Source organism: Lissotriton vulgaris, chromosome 10 (assembly GCF_964263255.1).
Source record: "Lissotriton vulgaris chromosome 10, aLisVul1.2, whole genome shotgun sequence".
In the NCBI taxonomy this organism is placed as follows: domain Eukaryota; kingdom Metazoa; phylum Chordata; class Amphibia; order Caudata; family Salamandridae; genus Lissotriton; species Lissotriton vulgaris.
The window spans coordinates 753,783,891-753,804,751 of record NC_141698.1 but is presented as its reverse complement, the minus strand read 5'-3'; the positions used below and the strand labels follow the sequence as shown (position 1 = coordinate 753,804,751).

Sequence of the window (20,861 nt, the reverse complement as noted above, 5' to 3'; positions counted from 1 at the left end):
CTACCTGCAGTACCTGTTTTTTGCTAACTGTGCAGCTTCTGAGGCATCCTCGAAATTGTGCATTAGGACTTGAGAATCCCCGACCCCGGGCCGTATGTGCACCGAAGCTCAGCCCTCCACACTCCACGAGTGCAGCGTGGGGCCTGTGCCTGCATTTCTCCTCAACGCGTCTTTGCGGTTGCTAGCCCATTGGCTAGTGGCCCTCCTGAAGACATTTTTGTGAATCAACACCACTTGCCTGGTTTCTCCGGGCTTGCTCCTGGATTCCTGTAAATGCGAAGCTCCCCAGACCTTGCTGGTATGAACAGAAGCCAATCGTCCTTTCCTGCGTGGGTTGCCTTTGCCAAGGCTTGCTGACTCCAATCCGGAAGCCGACACCGCCAACAACGAGATCCTTTGTAGGAAAGTCCGTATCCAGCTCCTGGTTGTCGTCGACGCCTCCTGGTCTACGTGGCTGCAGAGACAAGCTTCACTTCTTCACCTGTTTGCAGCTCAACGTCGCCTGGTTCCTTCCTGGTTCCTTCCTGGTCACTGGCTATTGACCCAGACTCTGTCCCCTCTGCTTTCAGGTTCTTCACTGCTTCGATCCACCCTTGGATCCAACCGAACATCTTCCTCCTTGTCGCCTGCAGCATCTTTGTGCAGCTCTCCATAGGATTTGACGACGAAACCCGACACGAAAGAACACCTATGCACCCGGCTTCCCTGGGTGAGGTAACTCGAGTACTCCGGTGCTCCCGTTGGTAATAACTATCCAAGTGTCCCAGTTTAACTGGGTTTTCCCGTACTCCATCCGGAAGTGCCCGAAATCAACTACTTTGTAAACTTTACGTTCCCATTGAAAGTCTATGAGAACCCACATGTGTGTTTAGACACTGCACACGCATCATGTGGGACTCCTGCTTCCTAACCTTTGGTTACTCTGTGTAGTCCCAGCGATGCCCTAGGCCTATTCACTTTTCCTGAAGTGGTTCTTATACCACTTATTTAGTATATGGCTTGTGAGGCCCCTAGGGCAGAATTGTATTTGTTCAACTTATAGCTGTATCTCGAACTCTGAACTTAAAAAGAGTGCAGAGGGGTTGTGTTAGTAATACACACATATATATTTGATATATACCTTGTGTGGTGTCCTTTCATTTGGTATTCAAGGGGTTATTATTGGTAAAACAATTGGCTTCACATGCTCTCTGAAGTATTAGCCTAAGACTGCTTTGTGTAATGTTCCTTACTCCCCCACAGTACACACTGAGACTTCTGGTAGAGGAAACAGGTTTATTCATACAACAAGAAATTCTATTCGCTAAGGGCGCCGAGCGTCTGGCTATGACCATCTCCAGCCGCCAACTGACACTGTCCTGTTCGCGCCTTTCCTTTCATAGTCCTGCGCGTGCGCCGTGCCGCTCTAGCTTATGACGTAACGCGTCCTCACGTAAGCGTCCATAAGCTAGAGCGCATACCACATATCTCCCCCCTTTATGAAACACAGAAAGCGCATTCCCCCCTTCTATAAAGCCATAGTCCACCTCTGTACCCAAAGTCTATCTGAGGCAACGGGGGCCATATTCACTAGTGTCTTTCTACCACAAAGTCATTGTAGCGAGAAGGCATCACAACTGCCCTTCCGCTGCGGGTGTGTCTTACCGGCACGTTCTCCCTCGTCTCAGTCTGTGCCTGGGATATCCCCGCATCGCTCACCACCGATCTCTGCCCTGCACTCTCTTGCGCTCTTCCTCCTTCGGCCTGCCCAGCTCCCTGGGCGCCCTCTTCACCGACTTCGCCTGCCTCAACTCCTTGGCTGTTCTGCTCCTGATGCAGTCTCTCTTCTGGGTGATCAGTGTCTCTGTCTGCTTCCTCCGTCCTCGGCCAGACCAATATTTTGTTGACCCTGGCCATGCGATCCTGTGACCAGACTTTTCCATCACTAAGGAGAGCCGCTCTGCCCCGCACTTCCTTAACTTGGAGCGGTTGACTGAACTTGCTGTCGCCCTTCTTTTGGAGGGTGGGCAGTTTGATCCTGACCCACTCCCCTTCTTCCAGCGACGTTTCTTTAGTGCCATGTCGCTTGTCGTAGTGCGTTGCATATATCCTCTGGGCCTTCTCTAGATTGCTTTGCACCACTGCTGGGGACCATTTGCTGGTGATGGTCTTTTCCCTCCATGCCACATTGTCCCTAGTAAATGGATGCCGTCCTCTTAGCACCTGGAAGGGACTATATCCTACCACCGAGGGCGTAATCCGGTAGGCCCATATCATATTCATTATCTCCACTTCCCAGTCCTTGCCTTGAGAAATGGCTGCCTGGATGGATCCCATGAGCACCCTGTTGAACCTTTCGACTTGGCCGTTGCTCGCAGGGTGGTACACCGCTGTGTGTCTCACTTCGATCCCATTCCGTTTCATGTATTTCCCCCATTTGTCCGACACAAATTGTGGCCCGTTGTCACTGAGGATCGTTCTGGGTATTCCTTCCCTCAGGAACACCTCTGTTACGAACTTCAAGATCGTGTCCGTATCCATCGATTCCTGTATGTCCACTTCTGGCCACTTGGAGTACTTGTCCATCAGCACGCAGATATACTTGTTCACTCCCCGGTTGTCCAGAACCGGCCCCAGAATGTCTATCGCCACATCCTCCCAGGGACCATGTGGCGTGTCAAATTTCCCCAGCGCTGGTCGGAGTGGTCGGAGCACCTTATCCGCTCCTTGGCACTGCACACACTCCCTGACTTGCCTCTCTATGTGGGCATCCATTCCTGGCCACCAATACGTCTGTTTGACCAACGCCTTGGTTTTCACTATGCCCAGATGGCCTTCGTGGAGTGTCTTCAGCAGTCTTGGTATCAATGACTTCGGGGGTACCACTCTCTCACCTCGGTATAAGAATATCCCCGAATCACTCAAGGACAACTCTTCCCTTATTTCATAAAAGCGGCGGACACTCTCCGTCAGTTTCCTTTTGTCCGGCCACCCCGACGTGAGGTGTTTCCTGACATCTCTCTTCTCCTCGTCGATTTCGTAGGCCTCCTGCCACTCCTGAGCGCTGATGGCTGTCTCGTGATCCTCCATGCAAGCGACCATCTCCTCTGTCTCGGGGGTGGCACTCGGGGCTTCTTCCATTGCCGCCGCCCTGCTGAGGTAGTCCGCCACCCTGTTCTGCGTGCCCGGAAGGTACTCGACATCGTAGGTGTAGTCTAGCAGCTTCAGGGACATCTTCGCTATCCTCGGGGTGGCAGTGTCGTGGCCGGATGACGTCAACACTTTGACGAGGGGCTTGTGGTCCGTTTGGAGCCTGAACCTCGTGCCCCATATGAATTGACGAAATTTACTCAGCGCCCATGTGACGGCCAGCATTTCCTTTTCTATCACGCTGTACCTCTGTTCCGTTGGGGATAGTGCCCTGGAAGCGAAGCTGATTGTTTCTTTCGTTCCATCTGTCCTCTCCTGCGCCAGGACCGCCCCCAAGCCCTTGTCACTCGCATCCGTAGTTACGATGGTCTTGCCCGTGGGTACATAACCCTGTAACGGAATGGCCTGGCTGATGCATTCTTTGATGGAGTCGAATTCAGACTGGGCCTCCTTGTCCCACTCGAATTTCGTATTGTGCCTGATCAGTTGCCTCATCCGGTGCGTCCTAGTGGCGAAGTGCCTTACAAACTTGTTGTAATACTCGGCCATGCCGAGGAATGACCGCACTTCCTCTTTAGTCGCTGGGGCTTTGGCGTCCTTTATGGCCCTGACGTTCAGTTCTTTCGGTAAGATGCCATGCGTTCCTATCTCGTGCCCAAGGTAGGTCACTGAGCGAGACCCGATTCTACACTTGCTCCATTCAGCTGTCAATCCCTTGTTCTGTAGCACTCCTAACACCTGGTGCAGTTTCTTGTCATGCTCATTCTTGTCGGAGCCCATCACCAGGATGTCGTCTTGGAAGTATTGCACTCCCGGGATGTCTTTGAATAGCCTGTGCATGAGCTTCTGGAACACGGCCGCGGCGGATGCCAGTCCGAAGGGCATCCTCCTGAACTGGTAGCACCCAAATGGCGTTATGAAGGCCGTGTATTTCCTGCTCGCTGGGTGCAGTTCTATCTGGTAGTACGCAGACGTGAGGTCTATGGTGGAGTAGTGCGTGATCCCTTTGGTCTTGGCCAACATCTCCTCTATTCTAGGGAGTGGGAACCTCTCCACAATGAGATTTTTGTTGAGCTCCCTCAGGTCCACGCAGAGCCTGACCTTGCCGTTGGGCTTTTTAACTACCACCAAGGGCGATAGCCATTCCGCGCTGTCCACTGGCTCGATGATTTCTAGCTCCTCCAGTTTCCGTAGTTCCTGACGTACTGCCTCGCTGGTGGATATTGGAATGTTCCGAACTTTGTGCACGACCGGTTTTGCACCTTCCTTGAGGACCATTTTGTGCACGAATTTCTCCAGCTTGCCCACTGTACCTTCAAATACTTTGGGGTATGCTGCCCTCCAGTCTTCCTCCTTCGAGAGGGGCCATTCCTCTGTCAGCAAGATCTGTTCTCTCCCTCCTGGGTTGAGTACGATGCCGAGGGCACCCGCATCTCTCCATCCCAACACCGACGGACCCTTCTCCGCCACATATAGCGTGCACGTGGCCGTCCTTCCTCTGAACTCGAATTCCAGGTCTCTGCATCCCACTAGGGGAATGGCATCTTCAGTGTATGAGATGGGCCTGATGTCAGGTGGCCATAGGTCGGGTCCCAACACCGGGGCAAAATCTTCCTCCCATATGGACCTCTGCACTATCGTCCAGGGGGAACCCGAATCCACCGCTACATAGACTTTGACGCCTCCGATGTGCATGTCTGTGCGTGGCTTGTCCCTTCGTTTCCCCGACACGTCCAGCACTTGGTCCTCTATGCATAGTACCAGGTCGTCCTCATCCGGTTCCTCTTCCTCACTCGCTTCTGCAGTGGCTGCTTCGATGCACTTTACCGTAGACTTCAACCCCTTCTTCCGGCAGACTTTCTCAAAATGCCCCGTCAGTCCGCAATAGGAGCACTTGGCGCGAAACGCGGGACAACGTCTGTCCTGGGCTGCGTGGGCGGCGCTGCCACACCTGTAGCATGCGAACTTCGTCCCCTGGCTGGAGCGAGGCATCTGCTTCCCCGGTCCTTTCGCCTCCTTCCTCAGGTCTCCACTGGCATTTCTTTGCTTGCTGGAGTGGTGTGCCTCGTCTATTTTGTTGATCATCTGTTTTGGCGCGCTTTCTCTTTTTGCCGCGTCTGCGCCTCTCTTCGACATTTCCGCCTTTTTGACCATTGCCACGACCTCCTTCAGGGTGGTTTCGTTCATTGCCCACAGCTTGTCTTGGACTGCCCTGCTGGTGGTGTGCATCACGATTTGGTCCTTGATGTATTCGTCTTGCAGGTTCCCGTACCTACACGTGATTGCAAGTCGGCGGAGAGCAGCCACATAGTCGTCGATCGATTCTCCCGCCTCTTGCTTTCTCTGCTGGAAGTTGTAGCGGTCTATCCAGACACAGACCGCTGGGCGATAGTGGCTGTCCAGGTCGTCCAGTGCATTCACGAAGACATCCGTTTCTTCTGCACCCCTCTCCTTAGGCACCAAGTTCTTATAGACCCGTACCCCTTCTGGGCCTAAATTGTGGAGCAATAGTCTTTTCTTTCTATCCGGTTTGTATTCACTTTCGCTTTCGTCTTCCAGCGCCTCAATGTAATTTAGGAAGTACTCTTTCCAATCTTCCCATTTTAGTTGGGGTTCGCCTGGTCTGGTCAGGAACGGGACGGGCGCCATTAGTGTTGACGCTTGACTCGTCATTCTGGCTTCACCTCTGGGTCCTCCTTCCTGGGGTCTTTGGGTAGGCTCACCGGACGCTCCTGCGTTCCCTGCCGTGTCGCCTGGGCCCCTTGGGCTGCCCGGGGTATTGTCCCTTGTGGCGTGTGCTGCCTGTGCGTCCTTCCCCTCTTCTTCTGAAGTGGGGGTGTCTCCCTTGGTTGCCAGGGTGCTGCCTGGGGGTCCTGGAGGCTTGGGTCGCACGACCTTCTGCTATGCCCGTGAACGTTCCTTCCTTTGCTGTTGCGCTGCTGCCACGCCCTTGCTCCTGTGTTGTACCTGTGCCTCACTGGCCCGTGGATGTGGGCTGTGGAGGTATCCTGTGATCTTCTTCGTTTCTTCTCTTTTTCCTAGCACCAGGTGGTGTTCGAATCTCAGCCTCGTCGCCACTGTAATGTTCCTTACTCCCCCACAGTACACACTGAGACTTCTGGTAGAGGAAACAGGTTTATTCATACAACAAGAAATTCTATTCGCTAAGGGCGTCTGGCTATGACCATCTCCAGCCGCAACTGACACTGTCCTGTTCGCGCCTTTCCTTTCATAGTCCTGCGCGTGCGCCGTGCCGCTCTAGCTTATGACGTAACGCGTCCTCACGTAAGCGTCCATAAGCTAGAGCGCATACCACACTTTGTCCATGCTACCACTAGGATAGCTGGTCTATAAGGTTGACTTTACAACCATCACCATAAGGGTGGTTTGGACTGATACAGGGTGCCCTCTAGAATAGTGGACATCACATATCAGGTTAACTTCTCACAAAGAGGAAGAAAGTAAAAGAGATAATAGAAATGATTTGAAAGAAAATGAAGAAAGACTGAGAAATTTGAGACAGATGAAGAAGAAAAAATAAGAGGAAGAATGAAACCGAAAGAGAACATAAAAAAAGAAAGAAATGAAGTAGATCAAGAAATAAAAAGCACAGGAAGAAAGAGAGAAAATGGGAAAAGAAAGAACAAAGGGGGTGGATTTTGTGGCCCTACATGGTCAGCTTCCCATTTCCAAAGTTTTAAAGTGCTGCCTTACCATTTGGGCAGCTACATATTCTCAAACTAGCTGACAGGCAACTATTGTGTGCATCGGTACACAGAGGTAGCTTCAGAGCTGTTAATCACTCATTATCAACCTGTTCAAGACCCCTGGTTAGGTCTGTTTCTCAATTATTCTACCCACCATCCCAAGTCATCAGAACAGCTCTTCTATGTAAGATACACTCTGCCTTGTTCCAGGGCCATTACAGTATTTCCCTCCACCGCCACATCCTGCCCTTGAGTTGTGTCATGTCCAGGGCAGCATAACATTATATGATTGTGCTGCTGCATCGCTTAGCGCATAATTATAGATTTGCTGCCTTTGCCATATAATCCACCATCTGTGCATAATCTGCCGATTTTAACAAAACTTTTTTTTCTAACTCAAACGGTTTAAAAGTTACAAAATTTGCAGTGACTCCTGTTGCTGCACAGTGGAAGGCCCTTTGCAAAGGTAGTCCAGTTGCCTTTCTGTTACTTATTGCTATTTTTTGGTGTTAAACTGTTACTTATGAGGTGCAACCATTGACCAGACAGTGTCAACAATGTCAAAATAATGAAGTAATACTGTCAGAAAATGTGCCACATTACCCTGCATAATTTGCCTTTTCTTGCTGCATAATTTAGTCAACCCTGCCACATTAGATGGCCCTCTCCTGCTGCATGATTTCAGTAGCCCTGGTCATACTTTTTCTCCAGCACCATTACCACCAAGGGTGCTCGCTTGCCACAGATGAATATCCTGAGGTATGGAGACTGTGACGTGGAACACGATCTAAGGGCCAGATCTACTAACATTTTTTGCGTGTGCAAATGGGTTTTAGACAGAAAAACCATGTGGCCCATGTACTAATCCTATTTTGCGAGTCGCAAATCAATTTGCGACTCACAAAATAGGATTAGCGACTCACTTTTGAGAAGGGGCATTCCCAGGGCTTCCCTTCCTAATAGCGACTCCTGAAGCTATGTATGGCTGTTTTGCAACCTTCACAGAAGGGTGATAAACCACTTGCAAGTGAGTGGCTCTAAAAATACTTTTTAAGGGCAGGCAGTGATCACAGGGACCACTGCCTGTCCTTAAAAATGAAACTGAAAAGTTTTGTTTTTATTGTTTAAATGCAGCCTGTTTTTCTTCAAGCAAAACGACTGTATTTAAAAAAAAAATGCTTTATTTTAAATAAGTCCCAGTCATGGTGGTCTGCTGACCCCAGCAGGCCAGCCAATTACGATAGGCTCATTAATATGCATGAGGCATGCAATTTGCGACCCCATTGGGAATCTCAAACAGTGTCTCAGACACTGACTGTTGTGCATCCCATTTGCGACGCAATTTGCGACTCGAAAATTGGTGGCTCGTACATCTGGCCCTAAGCCCCATCTCATGGAGCCCAAACTGCCAGACGTTTACAATGACGATTTCCCAACACATTATGACAGTAGCAACTCCTTTCATGTGTTCATGCTACTAATAATTCTAGATGTTTGTTACTGCTAAAAATGAGGTTTCAGAACACATTTTTGTGTGGGCAGACCGATTTCTTGGACTGATTTACAGCTCGCAGTCTCCTGCTTTTCTTCTGCTCCTTGTCTTTTTGCGCTTCATTCCTTATGCTGTTACACAACTTAAAGATTTTGAGGTTTCCTGAAATTAATAGAATTGGTTCACCACATTAGAACTTGTAATGGTTAGTTCTCCTGTCACACCTTCATTAGAAAACATTTCTGATTGACAAGTCAGCCGTTGACCCCTTATGACTTCATCTCTCCGGCTTCAAAGACCAGAACCTTTTAAGGAGTATGCCAGGCGAGATCCACCCCTCATTTAACTAAGCACGGCTTGATGCGTCAAGTTGCCGGACCAATTTTCCTGTATGTGTTAAAGCAAGTGTTGCACTAGCATGCTCGAAAAACTTGACAACCCACACAGAGATACATAAAATATCCCTGAAAAGGGGGACACACTTACCTGTATCATAAATCACAAAACGAAAACTGATTTGTACCATTAGAATTCATAGGCCTTTTATAGTCACATGAACATCGCATAACTAATACCAAGCCCAGTGCTACAATACACAAACAGATTTTGCTCTTTTACACCACCACCAAAACAACACAAGTCCATACATTAGTATCACTGGGCCAGACAAATCAATATAAAAATCACACAACAGATAAGCAACGCACAGTTGAAACACCCCACTAGCCAGAATAAAATAGTTCATTGGTGGGATCAGTGTGACAGTAAATGAAGTATAAAGCTAAACAATTACTATATTTAATACAACTTTCTATGTCCTATTTCTCACCAGAACTAGATTCATATTGAATCTCTGTAAAACTCGCAATTTATTGTGTACTATATAGTATTGTTAAGTAAATAAAATATCAGTCTAAAAGAAACACCCTCAAAAGCACAAACCAAATGAATTTTTGTAGCGTACACCAAAGATTAGTTTATCAACCCCCTATGTGCGGTGTCACCGGTATTTAATTATGTGAATTGTTGTATTTCGTATTTTATTCCTCTCATAGCTCCACAACTATTTATGATATTTAAAACAGAGCAAAAGAGCACATTTTAAATGCTAGATATTCAAGAATAAGAAAAATGGGGGAAAAAACCTTTTCCAAATACAGTACCGCATTATTTATTTGACCATAATGTTTTCTTGGGGCGTAGTTACATTTCGACACAGAGGTTAAGTAAGTAAATCATACCAAAGTCTAATCTCAATGTTTATCTCTCTTTGTGAAAAAGCAGAGGTTGTAAACTCTAACTTAGGGCATGAAGACAGTATCGCTTGTATTTCACTTCATTAAGAATAGAATAGAATATCTTTATTCGATTGTTTGCATGTAACAATCATAAAAGAGCATTTCATACAAGTTAATCCATACAGTGATAATAAAATAGGAAGAGTAGTATTACAATAAGACATTCACAAGCATATACACAATAATATGGTTAAAAAGAATAAAATACATTAGAAGTAGGAGTACAATCAGCAGCTGAGTTAGTTACCCTTCCATGCTTTTTCTGTGTTTAACTGCGAGTTTTAAGAAGCTGCATACAAACATGGTACATTCACTATTTAACATTTGAAGGTGACACAGTGCAGGTCTGTATTGTACAAAATTCAGGTGCCTAAGTAAAGGTTTTAAAAACAAGTTACGGGGGAGTGTATAAAATTGACAGAAAAATAAAAAGTGTGCCAGATCTTGCGGAGACTTATTGTCGCAGCCGCAAGCTGGCAACACTTGTCCTCTATGCGCTCCACTAGGTACAGCTAATAAAAGATGGAACATGTTAAATCGGAACCTTGTTAATAAAAAACGGTCATAACCGGACATGGGCCAGGACAGGTAGGGTTCCATATATAAACAGGTTTTGGTTAAGGCATACTGTCTCACACTGCTTTTCTTGTATTCGTTTTCCTCCCGTGTCATACGCCTGGATAACATAAAAGTGTTCCTAACAAAAGTTACATCAGTTTTGGTTATTGTTTCGGGGGATAAAAATAAATCTGGTCGACCTAGTTCAAAAAGCCACATTCTTACGTATTTTAACCATGGGATCTTACGTCTACCATCCCACTGTAGTGCCTCTTGAAGAATGTTTCTGGTGAGAGGTATGGCTGTGTTTAGCCAGCTATTCAGCCAGCATAACAAAGGATTCACGGCCAGCTTATCACTTAGATGTGGGATGCCAAGTTCCTCGTGTACCGGGAAGTTGGCCGTCCCCCTGGGTAACCTTAGGACCTGTTTTAAAAAGTTATTCTCAGTGACTTCAAGGGCACCTAGTGATTCTGATCCCCATATTTCACTTCCATAGCGTGCAATTGCGGTGCTTTTGGCTTGATATAATTTCAAGACAGCAGCCACCGGACTATTGCCCATTTTTCTAGTGAAGTCCAGTATTGCTGCGTTGGCCCGCACTACCTCGCCCTTTTTCTTTTGTATTGCTGGTGCCCAAGTTAATTTGTGGTCAAAAAGAACACCAAGGTACGAGAAAGTCTTTGTAGTGGGTATTTTATCTCCATTTACAAAGTGAGGATATACTTTTTTTGGAGATACGCCTGTCGTCATTGTAAAGGATTTCGAGTTATTAATGCTCAGGCCACGGGAGTTCATGAAGTCATTAAAAGAATCTAGCAAGATTTGGAGACCGAGCGCCGTTCTAGATATTAAAACGGCGTCGTCCGCATATAATAGGACCGGTATGCCCTTCTTGCCAATGTAAGGAAAGTCTGTACCAGTTTTTAGTAGGTGCTCCTCCAGCTCATTAATATAAAGATTAAAAAGAAAAGGGGCAAGGATGCACCCTTGTCTGACACCTCGAGTTATTCTAAAATCTCTGGTTACCTTCAAGTCATGGGTGTAACGGACGTTTGCTCTTGTGTCCGAGTGGAGGTCAACAAGAAGGTTGACCAGGTTTTGTTCCACCCCCATTTTTAACAGCACCTCCCATAGCCTGCCTCTGTCTACACAGTCAAACGCGGACGATAAATCCATGAAGGCCATATGGATCGTCCCTTTTCTTGCTAGGGTGTATTTGCTGTTTATTAAATATAGATTCAGACATTGGGTTATCGTAGAGTGGCCTGGTCTGAATCCATATTGTATTGGAGACAGTATGTTATTGTCGTTGGCCCAGGCTGTTAATCTGTTTAGCATAATACCCCCCACCACCTTTGTGACTGAGTTAATCAGGGATATGGGTCTGTAACATGTAACACTACCACGATCACCCTTCTTAAAAACAGGGACAATGGTGGAGGACCCCCAGGCTTTTGGGCAACCAGCCAGAATACCTGCATTTACAACTGCGGTGATGACTGGTGCCCATAGGTGAATGTTTGATTTAAATAGGTCGGGTGGTATACCATCGGGGCCAGGTGCTTTGTTACAGGTTAATCCTTGTATCCCCTTTTCTACCTCCCCCACTGTGAAACACAACACATTTTCATCAGAAGATTTAAAAACAAAGTCTGCTTGCAAATTATCACTTTTAAAAATTGTGCTGTAATGTAACATCCACTCTTCCTCCGGTATATTGGTCCCGACAATAGAATTTAAGGGGACGTCAAACAAAGGTTTGTTTACAATGCTCCAGAACTTGGAGCTATTACCCAGAATTGCAGGATCGCATAGCTTCTCCCAAACACCGGCTTTTACTTCTTTTTTCCGGGCTGCCAGCACTGTCTTGTAGTTAGATCGCAATGACTTAATAAGAACAGGGTCTCTTGGGGTAGCCTTAAGTGCTTTTTTTAGGTCTCGTCCGGCCTTTGAGCAGGCTTGGTCAAACCACCCTGGTTGGTGTTCATGTCGTCCCTTTGTTGGTACTGACAGCATTTGGCCAATTTTCTCAACAACAGCAGCAAAGGCAATCAGAGTCGCTTCGGGCAAAGTAGATGGAGAAACACAGAGATCTAGGTCATTACCGCAACTATTGGTAATTGAGTCATACAGAGAATCGCTGTTAACCTTTGACCACTTCAGACGACGATTTCCGTTGATGGGTTTTAGGACACCGTGATCAGGTCGGGGCTTCCTATGATCAAAAAGGTCACCTCCGATCCTGATCGACAAAGGGTTATGGTCGCTGTAGATGCTTGTTAGAATTTCAAAGTCAGTGGCTAAATCAACTAGATCTCTTGAGAGAAATATGTGGTCTATGTAGGAGCCTTTACCGTGGCCTTTGTACGTGGGGACGTTAAACTGGTGTGAGTCCTCCAGTGTGGTCATGGCGCCGGTTAGATTCCTTCCATCTATTAAGTTATTAATACTGGTGCCTCGGGGCGAGTGATCAAAATGAAAGCCAGTCCTCCTGTTGCAGCCTAAGAGGCCAATAGGTGTCGTTTCAGGGTTGCCACAGGGGTAGGCGTTAAAGTCTCCAGCGATAATGATATTTCGAGGTAGACTGTCCGCTTTTATTTCTAAAAAGTTTTGTAATTTGAGAATGTTACACTCCTTGTTTGATAACACGGCATTATAAAAATTAATAAGTGTCAGTGCCTTTTTACCATTCCTGAGCACTAAGATTTGAATATGTTTGTTGTCCGATGCTCTGATTGTGACCTGGCAGCTGAGTGCAAGGCTTATGTAAGTTGCCAGGCCCCATTTAGATCTTCCGCTATTTGATGGGGTTGCTGGTAAGAAGAAACTTTGAAAGCCCTCAATGTATGCATTTTCATCTGCTAGCCAGGTTTCTTGAAAACATAGAATGGTATAATTTTTTACATAGGCTAACCACACAGGATCATTAACCTTGACGGCTAAGCCGGCTATGTTCCAGGATAAAAGATGTATGGAGCGTTGTTCGGTGAGGCCCAAGCCTGCTATCAGGGCCTGATCTGCGGGAGGAGAGATTGTTTGGATCCCATGATCCGTTATTAAGTGTTCTTGCGATACATTGCTAATGGTTACTATGCGTTGAGTTAAATTGGTGGAACCTGGGTGGCTGCGCCCATTCGCGTTCAAAGTGTTTACTTGGAGTTGTACTGAAGGGGCTGCCCTAGGCGCTTCACTGGCCTCCGGGGAGGAAACACTTATGCACTCTGGACAGGTGCTTGATACTCTATAAAGGGGAGCTACCTTAGTTGGGGGCTCAACAGGGATAGGGTAGGAGGATGGAGATACGGTTTGTCAATCGATCTCGTCTAAGTAGTCGATATTATAAAAAGCATCAAACCTATTAGAAATAGGTACCCCATATTGTGTGTCTAAATATTGGGGATGTGAGAAAAGCTGCTGCTGGGGACGAGTAAAAAGCTCGCTTCTCTCCTGATATCTACTAGGATGGTTGCTAGGTCTGCTCTGCCATGGCTGTTCATGCCTATAGTCGATGTGATTTGTTCGAGTATATGGGCCAATAGGCAGTGTATAGGCCCCTGATTGATTATCAACTGTTGGCTCAAGCAGCCCCTCCTGTCCGTAGGTTGACTGCACTTGTGTGCGACGATGACCACGGTTATTTGGATAAAAGTACCTTAAAGCCATGGTACGGATCAAGCTATTTGTCACACCGCTTTTCCAGCTACTTATAAAGCTGGCAGCACGGCTATCCCCAAAGGTTACCACTATACAATTCCCCTCGGTCGATTTAAATCTGTTTCCTACCCAGTCTACTCTTCTTACCTGTGCAATATGACCATTAATATGTTTAGGGATCGGTCTATGAGTTGTGAGCCAATGGCTCACCTTATTTTTTAGGTCCCCATGTGTTTCTACCCTGTCCCCCGTTAGTTTAGGTACACCAATCATTACAATGGTGTACGGGCTACATTCAGGCGGGAGGTTAACATGAGGTGGGCTCTTTACTACCACCGATTTTGTCGTGGTTGCACCTGATTGATTTGAAGATATGCCCTGTTTGGGGTTTTTGGTTGGTCTCGTTTGTTCTGCCTGGGTAGTTGCTATTTTGATTGGGGAACTTTCAGCGGCCCATTCACAATCTTCTGTCTCTGCATCATGTAAGGTTTGAGAGCTACTTGGTATGGCTGCCACTGGGTGGGATATGATGATACCTCTATCTTGAGTTGTCGCTGGGGTGGTTAGAGGAGTCTTTGGCTGATTTTGCTTACTAGCAAGGGTAGGGTTAGCTATGGCTTTTTTTACCCTGGGATTTTTATTGCTAATCAAAGTAAGGGAATTACTGGCTGGTGTGAAGGTAGAAATTGGTTGTGATACCTTCAATGTTTTAAGCAGGGTGGATGTTGCGTCATTTTGGGCCCTTTCAAACTTCCCTAAGGCATTCTCAATGTTAAAGACTCTCTCACTGATAGGTAACAGAAGGGACTTGATCAAGCTCTCAAGGTCACTCAGAAGTGATTTTGTATTTATCATTGTATGATCAGCCCTTCCTGTGGTGTGTATAGACGTGTTTATGGGTGCTGTTGTCTCTTTATTCAAGGACAGGTCTGGGTTTTGACTGCTTATGAAAGGACATAAGGTCGCCTTTTCTGGGGCAGGTTTAGCCAGTCTAAATGTAGACCAAATATCTTTAGCTGAGCTGAGGTGTTTGGCCTTGAGGTGAGATTTTTGTTTTTTTACAATAGATGACTTGGGTTTGCCTCGTATGCCAGTAGACCTAGTTTTGCTCTTTATCAAGCGACTGACTTTAGTAACCGGTTTCGTCGTTGTAGATGTAAAACCACCCGAGGAAGGGGCTACTGAGTGTAAGTGAGCTATAGGTGACATATGGGTGCTGCTACTGTTTTCACCGGTGGGTGCAAGGCTATTGTTCCTGCTGTTGCCTGAGGGTGAAATAAGCAAGGCTGTTTGCGTGTTGTCTCTTGTTTGGGGACTAGGAAGCCCTGTAAATGTCAACGTTAAAATAGACTCCTCAGAATTTATAGTGTTATCCAGAATGTTTATGTTACCTGTGGTGTGTAAAGAGAGATCGGGGAAACATAAATCTGGAGTAAGTGAAAGGCGTCTTTCGGAGTCCTGAATTGCATCCGCCACGACATTGATCGTTTATTGTAGCATTAAGTCTATGGCGGTTATTGTGGGAAGAGGGCTGTTGGTGACATCTTTCAATCTGGTAGCTGATCTTGTGGTCACGGGGGTATTTCGATTTTTACTCATCCTCGCAAAGTTATTTTCAGTTGTAGGCAATATTGCTGAATAAAGAGGTAATAGCTTGCAAGTGCAGATGATTTAGATTAGCATTGGGCTTTTACCTTAGTTGATGTCAGCTGGGCAGGATCTCAGGGGGGTGGCCCCGTCCCGGACTCCTCGGTCCCCGGAGGGCCACAGAGGGCCCGGCCTTAGCCCGGCGCTGCCCCGCGCGCTCCCGCGACGCGGGAGTTGAAGGCTGCTTTTAAGCGCCTCCTGGCGCGCTCCGCCTCAACGCGACTTCCGGTCGCGGAGGCTGCTGGGAAGTGTAGTCTTTCCCTCACCCCCACTCGGCGGCAGCGCAGTTGTTGTGAGGCTGCGGCGGGGGGGGAGGTACTCGACGGTGGAGCTGCAGCAAGGTCGACGGCAATGGTGCTCCTGGGGCGGCTCCGCTGGCTGGGATGGCGACTCTGCTCCTGGTCAGTTTCTGGCGTTTTGGATATTACCCTTTCACTTCATTAAAAGGTCGACAATATTGCCCTACAAAAATATTACATTTAACTACGTCACAAATCACTACAATGTCTGTACCATACTTGTAGATAATTTGATTTGACTCCACATCCACTAAATCTAGACTTTGCTTTAATGGAGTGGTTGGGCAGAAATATTTAATGAAATATGTTTGCCATGCAGTTACTTGTTTATATATAGCTATGATACACCTGTTTTCATCGCTTCCAGTGTGTTCTCGTTTGTGACAAGTTTCTTTGTCAGACTAATCTTTCAGTCATCAAAGTAATACAGTTACTTTTTATATAAGCCAAGTTAAATGAAACACTTTAACAGTTAGTAGAGGATATTTAGCTACATGAACACCGCATTGTATGTGAATTTATTTGTATACAGCTGTAACCTATTGAGCAGCATTATCTTACCTTTATAGGCATGAACGTATCCATACTAAAAAAGGTACTTGCCGAAAATCGATGATATATGAGGATGCAGATGATTTGGCTACCTTGGAAGAACTTGATGAGGTAAGGGATTAAAAGTCACCTTAGAAGTTATAACACAATTCTTCTTACCATTCCTTCTTTTTAAATTGTCATAGCACTAAAACAATCATTTTCTTGGAGTGCACACTCGTTCTGGAATTCTATCCATCGGTTATCAGGACAACATCCTCCAATGTCATGTACAAAAATGCTTGAATCCCTACTGTTACCTCATCATTGTTTTCTCTGAAGAGGCAGCTTCTAAACTGGTTTTGAACAAACAGGACACGTTACAATGCAAACTTTTACAACGCATGCCTGTACAACACAGTTTTTACATCGCAACATCAATTACAACGCATAATTTTACAACTCATGCCATCACAACGCATTTTTAGAAACTACAGTTACAACGCATTCCATTGCAATGCATACCATTACATTGCATAATACTTTTAGGGCAACAGTCATGCAAGTGTTGGATAGTGTAGGGGTAAAAATTACTATTCCCACTCCAGTGAGTGCAGCAGTAGGGTAAGTGTTGGATAGTGTAGGGGTAAAAATTACTATTTCCACTCCAGTGAGTGCAGCAGTAGGGTAAGTGTTGGATAGTGTACGGGTAAAAATGACTATTTCCCATTACTTACCTTATAATGTGTTGTAATGGCATGCGTTGTAGTGACACGCATTATAATGACTGCGTTGTAAAGGTAGTGTGCTGTAATGACTGTGTTGTAATGGTTGTTTCCCGTTTTGAACATCACAGGCATTACAAAATCAACCAACCAAATACTTCATGAATCGGACAGAGATTGTTTCTTCCACAATTTTTTTTTTAAATAGTTGGTCTGTGCAAATTGACCATTAAGACAAACTAGTGGTAAATTATTTTGAGATCTATATCACACCCATGATTAACAGCAAAGTTAAGTGTTGATCCTTGCATTGAAGCCTCCTGCACTTAGGCTCATTTTATTTGAGGGGGTTAGACAAATGAGGGAAATATATTCCCTTAGATGTTTAGGTATCTGGGGGCATATTATCAAGGGGGTTTATCTCCGCTTTTTTGGCTTTAAAAGCCAAGAAAGCAGAGATAAAATTATATCCCTATTACCAAGCTGTCGCTAACACCAGTTAGTGACAGCTAATAGGAGATAGCGACCATCTTGGGCCCCGCTTTGCATGTCAGTGATATTTATCACTAATGACATGCAAAGTGGGCGTGCCAAGATGTTAGCAACTGGAAACAGTCCCTAACATCTCTATCTCCAATTACCAACTTTTGGAGATATTCGTGCTAAGCGCGAATATCTCCAAAAGCTAACACCTGCCCTGAGCAGTTCTTAGCCATGTTATCCAATGGGAGGTGGATAACATGGCTAAGAGCATTTGCTCGATAATGCATGAATATCGCTGACTTATCAGCGATATTCATGCATTGCGGCCGTTTTTTATCGCATTTGCGATAAACCTTGCTAATAGCAAGGTTTATCTGCGATCAAAATCGCCGATGTGCGGCGATAATTTTTGTCTCTAAACAAGTTAGAGACAAAAATTATCGCTAGTTGTTGGTAATATGCCCCCTGGTTCTTACATTCTTTGTGTAATTTAAACTTTAAAAAGAAGCAGGTGTATACGGGGCGCGGTGACAAATCACAGAAACTACATGTAAGTCCACTAAGTAATGATTAACTGAACTATCACTCTGCAGTTGTTCATGCTCATGAACATTCTAGGATAATAACCTGATTCCGAGACCCTTTCATCAAAACTAGCAAGAGGGTGAAAATCCTTGGCTGGGGCATCTCGTCTCTTTCTGGACCCTATTCAGGTACATTTGTTTTTATTAGATCTATCGTGAGTGAGGTAACCCACCTTTTCATAGCCCTGATGTTTGGTCTAGGGTGGAAGAAATGTTCTATATGCTCATTAGACAGGGTTGGGAAACTTTGACCATTACGAAGCAAGATGAATTGTAGTTTTTTCCCACAAGGCATGGAAAAAGACCTGACACATATCTGACTGATCTTTTTATGCTTCCAGATATCCCCTGAAGTAAACAATACTGGAGCAGGTTTGGCAAAGATAGCCTCCCTGCCGTGGTCACCAGGTTTAATGTGTCAGTAGAGGCTATACACCATCCAAACAAGTGTGGGGTGCACCTCATGGTGGGGTCAATGGGCCACACTCCTTAATCTTCGCAATGCCGTGCAAGCAAGAGAGGCGAAGGCCAGCACTTTGCCAGTAGGATGGGATGGGCTCAAAGACAGGCTTCAGGATAGCTGCCTTGCAGTACTATTCCTCTAGCTGCCCTGCAACAGTTTCCTGCTGCTGCAAAGGGTTGCTGAATCTGTCTCTCTTAATGAAAACAAATAATCAAGAGCTTTTTGACTCTTGCAAGATTACTTGTAAACCAAAATCATGAGTTTGGTCTACCGGAAACAGGAACCATACAGTGGAACAAAAGAAGTTTCTCTTTCCATTATATATTGACTTTTCATTTAGGTTAAAAAAAGCTGTTGTAATAACATTGAAAGAATAATCCACTTTTAATTTTTGTTTCATAATACTTCGTGAGCTAAATGTTTGCAATAATGGCATTACAAAAATACATCACTAAAATAAACTAAAATAAAAAATGTATTCTATTACCCTGTCTTGGTAGAGAATGTATTTATTGTGATTCTTTGTTGGTTGTCTAGGGACAATGAGCACATATTAGACACTGAGGGCCCGATGTAGGTAAATGCCATTTACCGATTTTAAAATACCGAATCCTACCAATTCGGTATTTCAAAATCGGTAAATGGTATGTAGGTCCCAATATCTGGATTCGTTACCGAATCCTTAACAATTCTTTAATTACCGATTCGGTAAATACCGAATCGGTAATGCCCATTCATTCCTATGGGCTTTGAAGCCCATAGGAATGATTAGGCATTACCGATTCGGTATTTACCGAATCGGTAATTAAAGAATTCACAAGGGTGCAGGGGGTGTCACTTTGACACCCTCTGGCACCCCCAAAACAGGCGCAGGTGCCATGTGGCAGGCATACCTGCCCTAAGGGCAGGTCTGCCTGTCACATGACACAGGTGTGCATGCACACATGTGCATGCACACCGGAATCGGTATTTTACCATGGATTTGTATTCCATGGTAAAATACCGATTCTGTAAGCCATGTGCAGAAGGTACATTGCCTACCTACATAGCATTTTCGGTAATTTTACCGAATCGGTAAATATTACCGAATCGGTAATTATTTTACCGATTCGGTACATATTACCGAATCGGTACATTTACCGATTCGGTAATGATACCGATTCGGTAAAATTACCAAAAATGTGCCCCTACATCTCGGTAGCCCTTTACCGATCGGAAACGGCCAAAAATCGGTATTTTCGGCCGTTTCCGACCGGTAAAGGGCTACCTACATCTGGCCCTGAATGTATTACACTAGAACAGCGAAACACTCCGCAAAATAATAATCCATACAATAAAAATAGGTTTCATCCAAAATATGTCTCGTAGTTTACCTAAGCAAAGATAAAATGAAAGCGCTTAAACTTTTTCAAATAAAAAATGAGCGCAGAGCAGCTCTGAGAATATACTAACTAGGTCTCATGTCGTATGCAAGTTAATACACAATGAACACAAATCTGGTGTACCTGAGGTTTATCCTTCATACTGCATTGCAAAAGAAACTAATGTTCTCCCTAAATGATAGTCTCTATTCATATAGCCTCTAAATGTCAGTGCTTAGAACCACATCAAACGTACCTACTAGTGAATAAATACTGTCTTATTGTAAACACAAAACAGGTAGCTTTCCAAGAACAACTTGTGACTTGTAAATTCAAAGTCTTTGAAGTTAGGATTCCTCCACCATTCCACTATTCTCCGGACTGCCTTGGCAGGAGCGAAACCTATTAAAACATCTACCTTGTTGCAATTTAAATCTTGTTACAAAAATGAAAAAATTGCAACTAAAAATAATATTAATGTTGAATACTGTAAAATCACATCTACCACTCAGATTAAAATACTCGGACATTCAGGGGCAGATGTACAAGCCCCATGCACCGCCGGTGCATCACGTTGCGTGACGCACCGGTGGTGCAGCCTGCTAAGGGATATTTACAAGCACAGGTAAAGTCACCCTGCATCACTTAACCTGCGCTTGTAAATATCGCCCCAGTTCATGCAACACTTTGCGTGTTAGGGGCGGGACATGGGTGTTGCTGTGGGTGTTCCCACCCAACACCCATGTCCCGTGATGCATTTCCAGATTTACGAGAAATCGTAAACCTGGAAATGCGTCATTTTGCTGCACCTCCATAGGGGTGACGTAGCCAAGCGAAACGAGGAGAAATGTTTTCATTTCTCTTTGTTTTTTCCTCATCAATGGTTGATTGCATTCTACAGCACACATTGAAAGAGGAAAATGCCTG

General features: G+C 45.5%; 1 protein-coding gene across 1 annotated transcript in view; it reads left to right on the top strand.

Annotated features, from left to right (window-relative positions):
* Positions 1–20,861, top strand: part of MYO3A (myosin IIIA) — a 1,386,887-nt gene that overhangs the window by 298,697 nt on the left and 1,067,329 nt on the right. The window contains exon 10 of the mRNA XM_086939966.1: positions 16,357–16,450. Coding sequence (XP_086796092.1) covers positions 16,357–16,450 — 94 coding nt within the window. The remainder of the gene's footprint in view (positions 1–16,356; positions 16,451–20,861) is intronic.